This window comes from Mustela lutreola, chromosome 12 (genome assembly GCF_030435805.1).
Source record: "Mustela lutreola isolate mMusLut2 chromosome 12, mMusLut2.pri, whole genome shotgun sequence".
In the NCBI taxonomy this organism is placed as follows: domain Eukaryota; kingdom Metazoa; phylum Chordata; class Mammalia; order Carnivora; family Mustelidae; genus Mustela; species Mustela lutreola.
The window spans coordinates 83,668,156-83,683,049 of record NC_081301.1 but is presented as its reverse complement, the minus strand read 5'-3'; the positions used below and the strand labels follow the sequence as shown (position 1 = coordinate 83,683,049).

General features: G+C 43.0%; 1 protein-coding gene across 2 annotated transcripts in view; it reads left to right on the top strand.

Annotated features, from left to right (window-relative positions):
• The window catches only part of PCSK5 (proprotein convertase subtilisin/kexin type 5), a 452,950-nt gene that overhangs the window by 339,492 nt on the left and 98,564 nt on the right, over positions 1-14,894 (top strand). For both annotated transcript variants that reach the window (XM_059143276.1, XM_059143274.1), the window contains exons 21-22: positions 6,490-6,592; positions 12,847-12,983. In XM_059143276.1, coding sequence (XP_058999259.1) covers positions 6,490-6,592; positions 12,847-12,983 — 240 coding nt within the window. The remainder of the gene's footprint in view (positions 1-6,489; positions 6,593-12,846; positions 12,984-14,894) is intronic.

Here is a 14,894-nt window from a genome sequence, read left to right as displayed (position 1 = left end):
AGCACCTAAGAATAAAAGGAAAAATAAAAAAGCAATGGGACTAGGAAGGATAATTTCTGTCCATCAGAAAAGCCTGTGGGGGAGGGAAAGCAGAAGTCACAGTTGAGAGGACAAAATAGAAAAGTGGTGGCCCCCAGACATCTCCGGGCTGTGGAAACAGATCTCTCCTTCTAGCTGCTTAATGTTTATTCTGCATTTGTTTCCCCAAGGGAAAACAAAACAAAAACAAAAACAAAAACAAAACAAGAAAGAAACAACAGTGTTCCATCAACGACGTGTCTCCATTTTGATGGATTTACCCATGTATCCATTGATCGTCATTATCACAAGACATCTCCCAAGATTCGGTTCAACAAACTGGCTCCCCCAAGTGGTTGGTGCTCTTTGGACTCGTCCCCAAAGGGCAGACCATCCTGAGGTTTTTGGTTAAAATTAAGTATTGACCTCGTAAGGAACAAACTCAGTGTGCAGACTTATGTGTGTGTGTTGGGGAGGAGGGGAAATATACATAAGAGATAAAATTTACTGTTTTAACCCTTACTAGTGTGTAGTTCTGTGTCATTAATTGCACTGACATCATAATGAAACCAACACCACCATTCCTCTGTCTCCAGAACTTTTCCATCTTCCCCAACTGAAACCATGTACCCATTAAGCAACAACTCCATTCTCCCCCTCCCCTTAGCCCCTACCAACCCCCATTCTACTTTCTGTCCCTCTGAATCGGATTACTCTATGCAACTTATATAAACGGAATCATACAACATTTGTTCTTTTGGGACAGGTTTATGTCACTTAGCGTAATATTTTCAAGATTCATCCACGTTGCTGCACATGTCCAAATTTCCTTCCTTTTTAAGGCTGAATAATTGTGTAGACTTATAAGTAAAGCTTCTGCAGTCTCACTTTATGGCCTCATATTTTGAGACTTGCTGTAAAATGTCACACTCAACAAGGCTTTAAAAACTGAATTATTTCATTAGTATAGAACTTGAAATTACTACTGAGTATTTATTATAGCTGGTGAAAAGTAATAAATGCATGGATTTCTTTTCATGAGAACTGTCTTCACACAGCAGTATCTTAAGTTGGAAACTGGGTATTGGCATCCTTGCAAATAAATAGCGTTACTTGATTAGCGCCTGTGGCTGTAGAGTCATGAAAGTCACACACTGTGATTCCGGGCATCTGAGTGAGAAAACACATACACAGAAGCCTACAGGTAATTCAGTATCCAAGACGGCTCACCGAAATCACCAGATCAAAACCACACATGGCTGATTTCTCATCAGATGCTCTTCCTATTTTCTCTTATTAATCACCCTTGCTAAAAAATTGTTCTCCACTAATATCATTATCTACTTCTGTGTTTATTCATTTGTGTGTGTGTGTGTGTGTGTGTGTGTGTATTTGCCCAAATATTATAACATATGTGGCCCTAATCCAAAAAAGATATTACAAAGTGCAAAAGAAAGCCTAGCATTTCTGCAGGAGAAATGGAAGTTCTCCTGGTCATGTCTGCCTTAAAATGAGTCGTGATCATGTTGGGACTTAGATTTGCAAACACAAACATGTTGTTCAATGTTATCAGGAGGAGAAACAAGCACAGCAAGCCACTTATTCGTAAATTTTTCAATGGACAAATATTAATTCTTAAACTGTGTCTTCAGTTTTTGGGACATCACCTCTTTCCCCATGAGACATCACTTCCTCCATGTCCTTTGAACTATTATAGGATGGGATGAGAAAGGAATGATTTTTTTTTTTATCACAGTAGAAAGATAATTTGGACTGAATAATAGATGAAGACACCAGAAGGAAGAGCTTGTAGGATGAAGTGGAGAACAAAATATTGGCCCTTGAAGGCTGTGCTAAAAGTGATTTTTTCCAAGAATTTCGTATATCACGCCTGTCATAAACATTTAGTTTCATTGTGCAATGAAGACAGATGACAAGAATTTGCTGCTCCAGCAACCCAAAAAAAAAAAAAAGAGAGAGAGAGAGAGAGAAAGCAACTTCACTATGTCCTTGGAATCTGCCTTTTTTTGGTTTCAAATGTGCAGTGGAAAACTTGGGCCTGGAAGGGCTGGGGCTGGGGACAGTTGTTTATGTAAGTAATTGGACATCTACATAATTATGGAAATCAGGACAAGTCCCTCTGTTCTCATCTGTTCCAAAGCCAGGACTTGCTCTAAAGTTAAGAGGCATGCAGGCTTGAGAGAAATACACAGCTTAACTGTCTTATGCTGACTCACGTAAGCCTCAAGGTTATGAGGGTTTTTTTCATTTTGTGTCCAAATGGTAGAAGGGGAAAACATGTCTTCAGAATCCGTTATCTGAGAAGAAAAGTGCTTGGGCAGTTCTTAGGTTAGGGAGAATTTTTGTAGATCAGAGGATGATGGGAGATGTGAAGAAATGATTGAAGACAGACTGGGGGAGAAGCATCCTCAAGAAAGGTTCAGAACACTATATGGACAGCTGACAATGGCGAGGAGCAACATACCTTCCACAGAGAGAAAACACAAGTGAACAGACAAAAGGCTGATATACAAGATCTATAAAGGACTCCTCAAACTCAACACACACAGAACAGATGATCATGTCAAAAAATGGGCAGAAGACATGAACAGACACTTCTCCAAAGAAGACATACAAACTGGCTAGCAAACATAGGAAAAAATGTTCATCATCATTATCCATCAGGAAGATTCAAATCAAAACCACATTGAGATACCACCAGTCAGAATGGCCAAAATCAACAAGACAGGAAACAACAAGTGTTGGAGAGGATGTGGAGAAAGGGGAACCCTCTTACACTGCTGGTGGGAATGCAAGTTGGTGCAGCCACTTTGGAAAACAGTATGGAGATTCCTTAAGAAATTAAAAATAGAGCTACCGAATGACCCTGCAATTGCACTACTGGGTATTTACCCCAAAGATACAGATGTTGTGAAAAGATGGGCCACCTGTACCCCAATTTCATAGCAGCAGTGGCCACAGTCACCAAACCATGGAAAGAGCCAAGATGTCCTTCAATGGACGAACGGATAAAGAGGATATGGTCCATATATACAATGGAGTATTACACCTCCATCAGAAAGGATGAATACCCAACCTTTATGTCAACATGACAGGAATGGAAAAGATTATGCTGAGTGAAAAAAGTCAAGCAGAGAGAGTCAATTATCATATGGTTTCACTTACTTGTGGAATAAGGAATAACATGAGAGATGGAGAGGAGAAGTGAGTTGGGGGAAATCAGAGAGGGAGATGAACCATGAAAGACTGTGGACTCTGAGAAACAAACTGAGGGTTTTGGAGGGGAGAAGGGTGGAGGGCTGGGTGAGCCTGGTGGTGGGTATTAAGGAGGGCATGTATTACATGGAGCACTGGGTGTGGTGCATAAACAATAAATCTTGGAACACTGAAAAAAAATAAAATTACAAAAAAAAATACAAGTGAACAATCACAGAAAAGATAGAGAGGGATTTTGGCATCGAGAAAAAGGATCCTAGAGAATCTCAGTATCTTATCAGCAAATGAGGTAGTGAGGTCACCTTCTGAGAAAGAGTGAGTAGAACTTGGGTCTTGGGAAGTTTTGGCCTAGCCCCAGTAAGAAATGCAAGGGGCTACTGGACAGATGAATGGAACAGTGATCAAGCAGGTAAGCTAGAGTCATAGTGGGTCATTAGAAGGGTGTTCTGGAGAGGTTATTTGAGGTCTCAGAGACAGGGTGATTTCAAATGACGATTGTATCTAAGGTGGCCCTTTTTGAATGCCAGTCAAGGCCATTCCAGCTGAGCAGATCAAGTACAAAGCCAAGGTATCAGTGCCACCTACTGGCTTATGGAAACCAATGAGGAGGCAAATGAGAGATCTAGAGAATTCTAAATTTTCACAGTACTATCTGAAAAACAACTCGCTTGACCTAGCCATGTATCCTCTGTAATTAGAAAGGATGCTTTGGGCATGGATATGGAATAAATCCCAGAACCATCTAAATAGCATTTGATTTAGCAGAGCAAGGTGCATTTAGCTTGAACTCCTAGCCTAGCAGTGGATCTAAGACACCATGGAGATTAAGGTGGACAGATTTCAGGAATTAGGAAAACCAATCACTGTGTTGGTTCCTACAGGCATGGATGCCGAGGCAAAGTAACAGCCTTTGCCTCTAGGTCTAGCAGAGTCCAGTGTATGCCTTGCTCTTCTGTTCCAATCTAGTCTGTCTAAGGAAGTCAAAAAGTCTCCTGGCTAGCATTTGAATTATAACTATCTCTTTACAAATAATTCTCCTCAAAAATTTTTGAGAACCCAAGAGCAGGTTCTTTTCATTTTGTATATCTCTAAATTTCACCTAATACCTAGCACCTAGATGTTCAAAGAATATCCACAGAATGAATGAATGAATGAAGAATCTATGATCCTACATTTCTCTAGAATACACTTTCTTTGGGTTTAGAAGCCTCTGGGAAACCCATCCCTCATTACTGTTCTATTCAGGGCACACTTTTGAAAGATGTGTAGCTACCATCCAACCCCATAAACACAAATGACAAGCATTGGCAAGGTAGGCAAGACCTACTTCTTCCTAGCAGGTCTGTCCTAGATCCTCTGCTCACTTTCTTGCTAGTGTCTGGACTGATAATTACTGCTCAGTTGGTTGTGGCAAAGGTCACACTATGCCAAAAGTAGAAGAGATTATAGCAAGGACAGTAATTAAGAAGTGGAATGGGGAACCCGAATACATAAAAGGCTGCATAAATATGCTGCCTCCATTGAGTGAGACAGTCTCAACTTGAAATCACCCACTCCTACAAGACAGAAGTCCCAGCCTTTTTTTTGCTTTGGAAACCAAGGTTTCTTCCTGATGGCCAAGAATGCAACCAGTCCATTCTAATATCTCTGTGTGAATTAGTAAAAGGCATCTCCTGCAGAGGCAGAAGCAGCAAACACCAGAGTGCATGACTTGATGAGATGAACTTGGGCTGGATGTCTGCCCACTTCTCTGGGGCAGTTACCTTGTGCAGTGAATGAGCTGCATGTTTATATCCTTTGCCCCAATTGGGGATGCACTGTTTTGGGCTTCCAGCTCTGAGGAGTCACTCCCGAGCTAAGAACCATGGCTCCATCCTAAAAGTTATATATCCAATTCCTTGGCAACAACTGGAAGACAAAGAGAAGAGCGGAGTCTAAGATGGGAAGGGTGTGCTGATGTTAGATAATTGCACTGCTCTGTATATGTCCTTTCCCCTTTAGTTAACAAAACTAATGGACTACCTCTACATCAAAAGACAAACCCTACCTACTCTTCATTTTCATTTTTGTGGTCTGGTGTAACGGAAAGAATTATGTACGTAAGGTTTACCTCTCCCAACTGCATTAATTCAGTAAAGCTATGGGACAATGCAGAGGGGTGGACTTTCCTCCATTTCTCATCAGTCAAGTCTGTATTTCCAGGGCTTCAAAGCAAATACATCAGGCAGCAAACCTCAGAGTTTCAGTAAGACAACTTGGTTAAACCATGCATGAGTAACTGGTACCTCACTATTCTGGCTGAAGCCCAGGTCAACAATGTTCAGACATATTTACAGGGGGTGGGGTGATTCTGCTGAAATCTGAAACTATATTTTCTGAGCATGATCAATTTCCAAACAATATCAAGTAGTTCTTTGGATCAGACTGAAGAAACTTGTCGATTTCTTTTAGGACAACGGGAGGGGAAGACATGTGTAGCATTGAGTAGAGGACTGAATTCAACGAACAGAGACCCATCATTGGTTTATCACTAGGTTATCACCTCCAAAGAAGTTAGCCTATCTCCACCATCTTTACTAGGACAGTAATTTCTTAAATGGTCATAAGGAGTTTGTAAGGTTGGACTTGCTTCTGTAGAAAGGCCTCCTATGTGTTTTTCCTTGGGAGAGATAAACTTTCCAATTAAATGAAGAATTCTCTGGCTATCTCTTCACTGTTACTCTTTCAGGGTGAGATGCAGCTCACATCTGTCAAACATTAGCCAAGCCTCAACTCCCCCTTCCTAACCAGGAACCGCAACACCCCCAGAATGGCGGGTGGGTCCTGCTTGTTGCTTGACTTGAACCAAGGCTGTAAGTGGGGTCTCTGGGTTCCAGGAACTTTCAACCTTTAACAGAAAAGTCAGAAGGGGATCAGTAAAGGGGTCCTGTGAGAAGCCCCCTTGGCTTTTCTCTACTCATAAAATATGTAACACGTGTTCACTAGATCTAAAATTATGTCATTGCCTCATAAGTTTTTGAGGTTCCAACTTCCAAGGCCCTTGGGAGAGGAGCAGTTGTTATTGTAAGGTCAGGATTTAGGAGCGGCAACTGAAGCCATTCAAGGTCTCCTTGCCGGGTTGTTTCCATTGCTTTTAGGCAGCCCCAGAGAGATCTGGCTGCTCTCAGACTGACAGCCCAGGCAGCACGGCCATGTAGGAATGAGGTAAACAATTGGATTTTTTTTTTCCCCTAGGAGAATACATTGATGAGCATGGCCACTGCCAAGTCTGTGAAGCCTCATGTGCCAAGTGCTGGGGGCCAACTCGGGAAGAGTGCACTGACTGCCCCATCACAAGGTGAGTGACCTCCCAGTATCTCCTGTGGTTGGGAGCCCATGGGTGGCAGGATGGGGAGAGAAGGTGTTTACCACTTTAAAGTCACCCCTTGGGTCTATAGGAAAAAGAACCAAACTCCTTCCCATGACACAAAAACCATCCATGGTCCGGCCATAGAGCCAGCTCTGTAGCATCTTCTTCCCATGATGCCCTGCACCCTGTGCAAGAAGCAGTTACCTGGACACTAAAAGGGCTTTCCCATCGATGAAAATGGTGTCTTTGATGGCTGCAATTGCATCCCCTTCTGCACACCCATCGTCTCCATCTGCTGATCAAACAGCTCCTCATATTCCTAAAGTCAGTTCAAGGATGAACTGTTCCATGAAGGCATTTTGACCACTTCCCAGAATTAACCTTCTCCTCCTCATGTTCCTCTGGGCTCTGTATAAACTTCCATAAGTACCTGAGACATTTTAAGACATTAATTTACAAATCTCTATCTCTCTATAGGGGGGCTGTATTTCGAGAAGCCCCATGAAATACTCATTTTGTATCTCATTACCTATCGCAGGACAAGGAAAATAGTAGGCACTCAATTAATGTTCGGTAGCTGAATGAATGGGGAAATAACAAGCATCTGAACGGAATGAGAATCTGCAAATACACTGGGAATTTCTAGCATAGAGCGTTGGAAGACTGTTGTGTTTTTAGTCAATGCTCCTCTGATTGGAGCCCTTAAGACTTGTTGGCTGACTGTTTGAATGCGTAGCCCCATCACTGCTCTACTAAGTGCCTAGGAAGCAGGCTCTCTCCAGACCAGTATGATGAGGCTGCTTTGGTGGCAGATAAATCCCCAGGATGGACAGTCCCTCTGCTTCGTACAACAGTCATTTCATGTAATTCTTCCTCAAGACTATAATCCCCTGAGCAGGAACTGTGGTTGTATTTGTCTCCCTAGCCCCCCCCCCCCCCAGTGATCAACACACAGTAATGATTCAAGAAATAGTAAAGTGTATAATCAATATCATGGGCTTGGCTGTCCAGATAGCTTCCTCAGGAAGAGAAAAAAGGAAGGCGGGGAGGCAGGGAGGCAGGGAGACAAACACCAAAGAAGTCTTAAGGATTGTTACTGCTCACTGTGGCAACATTTTCCAAGTGTCTCTTTTAGATATCTATGCCTCTACATATTGGATTTGCTTTCAAGCAGCTTCAGGACACACTCTTGGGTACAGACATCATTCTGAATATGGGTCCTGCTTCTCCTAACTCCTCACCATATCAACAGTCAAGCCCCACTGCATGTTTGGACATCTTTGAACTAAAGGAACTTACTAGCATTTGTTTACTAGGGCTATTACCATCCTCCGGTGTATACTGCAGAAGTCAGGATTGTCCCAGGTTCTTCAAAAGTCAGGGAAAACAACAACAACAACAACAACTCTACTACCATAAATAGCCATGAAAAATACTGAAGCCCATTGGTACATTAAGATCAGAGATACAGTTCCTGGGACATTGGGGTAGCACAACTGGCATAAGCAGCCCATGATTTAGCTTTTAAAGAAAGAAAAGCATGCTCATGGATCTTGAACTCATGTGTTCTATGGAAATCTTGTTTCCCAGGAAGAGTTTTCTTCTCATCTCCCTGAGCACTCCATTTCGCTCATCTCTCTTCCTTGATAAAAATTACTTGCAAATATGTCCAAGAGAGGGCATCATATCATAGCAAGGAACTACCTGACTTTTTTAAATCTGCATTTTGCTAGAACAGGGTTGAAACGATGAGGAGATAAAAACTATTTGGAAAGATGTTGATGTTTACTGAGTTGTTCTTAAAAGACAAAAAGTATTTTTCTTAAGTATCTTCCAAAGAATTTTCTTGAGTGGAATCAGATCCCTTCAAGGTGGTCTTGAGCACCTGCTCTATGTCCAGCTCTGAGTTAGGTTCATGAATTCTCAGAGGTAGCTCAGGAGGTCAAAGTCAAGGGTTGGTGAAGTGCTCAGGGACCAGCTTTAACACTCTAGACCTGAAGCAAAAGCTGCAACCCTGGGTGGGGGGCAGGCTAGCTTGATAGAAAGTAGGGCTGTAGGGGACATGGCCACTCCAGAACCATGGAAGGAGGAAGCAGAGCTACAGCTCCGGGGTAGGGGGAATAAATACCCCCAGTCTCTCTCTCCTCCCACCCATAGATCTGCTGGTGATTTCCCTCGTCTGGAATTAAGTGGAGGCCAATGGGAAACACCACTTACAAATGGGAGGAGTGAGCCTGGGGAGGTAGGGTCTAGTTGGCACACTTCCAGGACATGGCAGGACAAATAATGACAAAAAAATGGATCTGAGGCAAGGGTAAGGAGAGAAACAGAATACCCAGGACAGTTGATCTGTCCAAGTTTCTTCCTGGTCTTAAGCTTTTAGATATCTCTAGTCCTGGCAGAAAAAAAATCATCCCTAAAGATGTCTGTTGTTTGTTTGTTTTTTAAGATTTTTTTTTTTTTTTACTTATTTGAGAGAAAAAGAGAAGACATGAGCAGGAGGGAGGAGCAGAGGGAGAATGAGAAGCAGACTCCCCACTGAGCAGGGCGCCTGAGGCAGGGCTTGATCCCGGGACCCTGAGATCATGATCTGAGCTGAAGACAGATGCCCGAATGAGCCACCCAGGCACCCCCCAAAGGAGTTTTTATCTAGGAGAGAAGTATTCATATTTAAGTTATAGGTTTGCTTCAAAATGATATGGGAGGGAAGTAAACCGATGGGGATATAAATAAGATTGACCATGAAGTGAAATTGTTGCAGCTGAGAGATGAATACAGAGGAAAGGGTACTTTTATGTCTTGTATATGTGTTTATTTTATATATATTTAAATGTTTTCCTTAGTAAAGTTTTTAAAAATAACATAACCCCAAACTTGTTTTACAGAAAACCAAACCTGAGGAAGCCCTCTCTTTGTATTCTAGGTCTCTAATGGAAACATTAACTCTTGGGCTTAGCTCCTTAGAGAGGATTGAAAACTTGGAGGCAGAAAGAGCCTCCTTTGGCACTGCTATCTAACATGCAGAGCCCTCAGTGCCACGGCCCTCATGGCCCTCCTGGTCCTCCTGGCTCAAGCTGGCTTCCCAACCCAGTCCTGAAGGAGTCATAGAGTCAATGAACCAATTAAAAACATTAAAAGTTACCTCTACTTTGATCTACCCTCAAATGCTTTATTTGATCTGTTTCAATGAATTCGTTGTGGGGGGTGCGGAGAGACTTTTTGCCAGATTTCATTTTGTGTTAACATTATCTCTCTGTCCTGCCCCTCGCCCTGTTCACTCTCTTTCCCCCTCAAGTAAATAAAACCTTAAGAAAAAAAAATTAAAGTACCAAGAACGTAGATTAAATGCCCTTGTGACGACGTACTTGGGCTAAACCAACAATCAGCAGAGGATCCACTAAACCTGATTCACCGTCTCATCTCTTCCAGTTTGTAACACACACACAAACACACACACACACACACACCCCACCCCACCCCCACCCCCGGATGTCGGAAAACGTAGTGCCAATATGGAGAACATTACCTCTGCCCAGCTCAGTAACACTCTGCCGACTTCTTCTTTCCATAAGCCCTGTTGGACCTGGAATGGTTCGCTGATTATGAAAAGGCTAAAAGCACACATGAGTTGGGGAAGAAATGCCTTCCCTGCAGAGATTAGCTTGCCCAGTTGTCTCAGACATCCAGAGTGGGTGACGGGCGGTCCCAGAAAGGACTTGGGTTGGCTTTACAGGAAATTGTCTTCAGCCCCACGGAGCCCAGAGCAAGGTCATCTGTTCTCCACTAGGGAAAATTGTTAGTGTCAGTGGAAATCTGAGCCACCTGAGCTGGTTCTTTTCTCAAGTTCCTTAGCAGTTTTCCTTGAGGGGGGTGGGCTTGCAGGAGATGGTGTAATTCAGCGCCTTTACCTAAACGTGACTGTTTTCCTTCTCTGTTTTGATCTCTAGAAAGAATCACATTCTTACAAAAAACTGTACTTCAACTTCGCTTTCCTTAGAGTAGATACGAAGGGAGGTGATTTCAAGCACCATTATGTGCTTGGTACTTTCTTAAAATTAAGCACTCAAGTCAGAAAGGCTGCCCCACGCATATATTAACACGAAAGTATTACACCCTCGGCTTCACCCCCAAGTCTGCTGCCCCCACTTTCTGGATGCTTCTAAATGGTTCCCATCATTGAGAGTATTAGATCACTCATCCCAAGAGAAATTATTTCCCCCTAAATAAGTTCATCAGCTCTTTCTATAAAAGGCAAAAATGATGACATACTTTTCATTCCCTTTGCAGCAGAATTTAGGAGGAAAAAAAAAAAAAGAACCTTCACTAATAAACATTCCCATTCTCCCTTCTGCAGAGTATCTAGCAGCTTCCTTGTTTAAAAACCTCAGAAAGCTCTTACACAGTTTTCCTTAAAGGGAGGTTTTGGGTTTTTAACTAGTCACATCCAAATGATTCCTTAAAAAGTCTAGCTCAGATGCCAGAGCCGGGGTGGGGCAGGGATATTCCCAGTCGGCTTGAGTGCCATCAACTGAAAGTCTGGGCTGGGAGTGCAGCCTTCTCATCAGACCCCATGGCACAGGGGATCTGTTTTGACATAGACAACCAGATGTGCATACGCGTCTGCTCGGGGCTGGGACTCCATGCCCTGCAGTGGGCCACAGGCCTTGTTCACTCCAGCAGTGCTCAGTATGGTGACCAGAAACCAAAGGGCGGAGAATGCAAGAATGAGGTGGCTGTCTGTCTTATGATGTTGGTGTTAATCCCACTGTTGCCAACAGATGCAAATGACACAGACTTTCAGGGTGTGGAGATGAGATGGAAGATGTCAAGCAACACCCTACTCAGGTTGCCTTGCTCCCCTGCCGACCTCCACAACCCTGTGACTGAAATGGCGCATCCCCGGCTCAGGGCTGGCTCTAGCTATTGAAAGAGTGGGACTTAGACACGCCAGTGCACCCCAGGCCTATGCCTGTCCTTCCATGGGAGGTCCGGCTTGGGGGGTGAGGGGTGGAGAGAGGCAGCAGAGGGAGAAAGGAGCCCTAGCTTTGCTGACAGGCCCTCCACTCTGTCCGGTGGGGATGCCAATGTTATACCATCAGGGATAAGTGTGTGCTGCATGGTGAGTTAACCTCCCAACTGAGACAGTAACTACTGCTGGGAAGAAACTTGAACTGATCCAACTGGACGCCACCTGTGTTAACTTAGGGCTCATTTAGCAGATTCCACAGTCATCTGTACTACCAGCGAGCAGAAGGCGGAACAGCAGCTCTCAAACCGCGGTCTCTAGACCAACGGCATGCGCATCGCCCCGGAGCTTAACAACAAATTCTCAGCTCTCTCCCCCAAAGACTTACTGATTTAGAAACTCCAGGGGCAGAGTCCCGTGGCTGACTTCATCAATCCGCATTAGCTATCTGACTCTTGCCCTTGCTAAACATTTCTTATTTTTCTGAGCAAAATTTTTGGATACGATTTACTTCATCCTGTTTGCTCTTGGGATTACTTTGTGAAGGAAGAAAAGAAGCAAAACTATGAAAATATCAACAGTGACATTATGATATGTATTTTATGTGTATAAAATCAAAGGTTTTAGGAGCCCCCATTCTAACTCATTCGTGGTGCCCATGTAGGTGTTTGCAAACAAGATGAAAAAAAAGCTGGTACCTTAGGCATCAGGAAGCCCTTGCAAAAATGGTGTGCAAAATCAGAGTTCATCGATTACTTTGCCTTGTGCATGGATCAAGTTTATAAGTAGCACGTAAGCTACGGGACCATGCTTCGTTCTACCCCTTTGAGAGCCCTTGATGTTGGCATTTCCCTTAGAAAGTGTGCACATGCTGATAACCAAAGGAAGAGCTTTTCTCCGAGGCCTCTGGATGCAGAGGCCCATTTAGTGTCTTGAAATTTTAAAGACCTCCATGTGACTGTTGACTGGGTTTGGCTGGGGCCCACAGTATGGGTTTAATCCCTGCAGGCACCGGTTAGCTTATTTGGAACCAGACTCAGGACTGCATCCTGAGCCAGTTTCTGGCATGCCTGCTGTTGGGTCCAAACCCTGGGCCAAGGATGGGTACGTGACTAATATTCCCCATGTTCTAAGATGATCAATCCCAGGCATCCCCCTTGTTTCTGGAACAATGAAACCAAGTCTGTGCAGTGAAACATGAACGCCACATGTTCTCATACTTAGAGCCGTTCCAGAAAGTCACCCTTATAAACTCTGAAATCTGTTCTTCCTCTAGGACTTTTGACAATGGCCGCTGTGTTTTCAAATGTCCCTCAGGGACATTTGAATTTCAGAATGAATGTCATCTATGCCACCACACCTGCCAAGAATGCCAAGGAAATGAGCCTTCCAACTGTACTTCCTGTGGAGTAGGTGAGGAAGTCTGGCTGTTCTCTTCTTCCGTTCTTTAAACCTGTTCTTCCCCTGGTTTGACTCAGAAGCTTCAAATCTGGAGACAAGGGGTTGATCTCAGAAAGCTGTTCGCTGGGGAGTGCATACAACCTTGAAGTTTCTGCTTCTTGTCAGGAAACGAATTCACATTATCGTAGACACAGACTCACTGTCCCTAAGGAGATGAGAGAGAAGCTAAGACATGTCTTTCCGGAGAAGGAGAAAGGTCATTCAGACATGATGTCAGACATGAGACCGTCAGGAAAGCTAAGATTTGTTGCGGTGAAAGTGAAAAGTGAGGATGTTAAGGGAGACACATTCAGTCTTCAAGAGAAATATTGAAATAGAGGCTGTGTCAAGGTCTCCTCAGCCCTGAGCTATTTTATTGAGAAGTTGTCAGAGCCCTACTGTAGGAACAAAGGAATTTTTTCAACAAAAATATTGTTTTGTCTCAGCTTTAACAGTTCAAGTTTCTGCTGTCATTGGATTATATTTCATGATATCAAAGATCCTCTGCAGTTTGCTCTTGACTCCTTTCCAACTTCCCCTCATATGTCTGTCCCCCACTTTTACCTCATGTGGGCCAGATTCGTATTTTATTTGACCTTTTAACATTTCAGCCAAATTTTAAAATTGGGAAATTTCAAAGAAAACCTTGGTAGTTTGTTTTGTTTGTTTTATTTGGTTTTGTTTTGGTTTGTTTTCTCTGAAAACTTGGAGCACAACACTGGGCACCACTTGGCCTACATTCCCCAAATGACTGTCGGGACATCAGAGGAGGCTGCTCTCCCCACCACTCCCTATTGTCTCACCGATCCCAAGGCCATCAGTTACCACCACCATCATGCTCACACGTTGTTTTTGTTCCTGGTGGAAGAGAACTATTTATCTTTATTAATATAACCAAGAAAAATGAAGACTGAATTGAGAGTATCATACATTTGTAGGAAAATGGGAGAGAACACATTTCTTTGTGTAAACTAAAATATTTTTGTGTGTTTGTCATGTAAACAAGGTAGATCTATGTCAAATTTTCTCTCTGGTCTGCTCCTTCTGTTTCCTTCCTCATCTATAAGATGGTGATAATGGTTTTCTACTTTTAAGATTATGAAAATAAAATGAGGTTAAATGAGATAAAATAACAAAGCACTTAAACAGGGCTGGGCACATATGAAGTACTCAATATAATACTAAATTCTACCCTTACTATCACCACTACTACCACCACTGTTATTGTTTGTACCTACTTACGCCTGTGGCCATGCCAATTTCCCTAGGTGTTCAAAGACTTCACTGGAGATGTTCCTCACTTGTTATCTGCCTGACCTCTAATTATTTTGTAGGTTTCAACATCATTTCCTCAATGAGTGCTGTCCCAATTTCCTTTCTCAGATGGGACCTTTCTATATGTGCATCCTTGGAGCTTCTGCTTACCCCTTTACAGGCATCCTCAATCTTGAAAGCTATCTTGTCCATAAGACTCTATGTCCTATAAAAGCAGTGAATGGTTTCTACCTGAGCACTAGCTTTGAGCACTGGGACAGCACGCAGCGTGCACAGTATAACTGAATAAATGAATGGTTCAGTAGCAGGTCAGTACCAGCAACCAGAGTAACTGAGTTCTAGTTCCTGCTTTGTGACTAATGAACTAGAAGACATTAATCCTGATTCTTCACCTCTTTGAGTCTCTCTTTGTTAATTAAAAAAAAAAAAATGGGGCTGGGGGTGACATATAGGCAAGACAGCATCTAAAAAATTCCCTTTCACATTTAAAACACACTGACTCTTCATATATAGTCCAAATTAAGGATTCCCTTGAATACTGAACAAATGTCTAGAATGTTCTATGCATCCTACAGTTACTTAGGCCAATCCACACAAAAGATGCTTTGA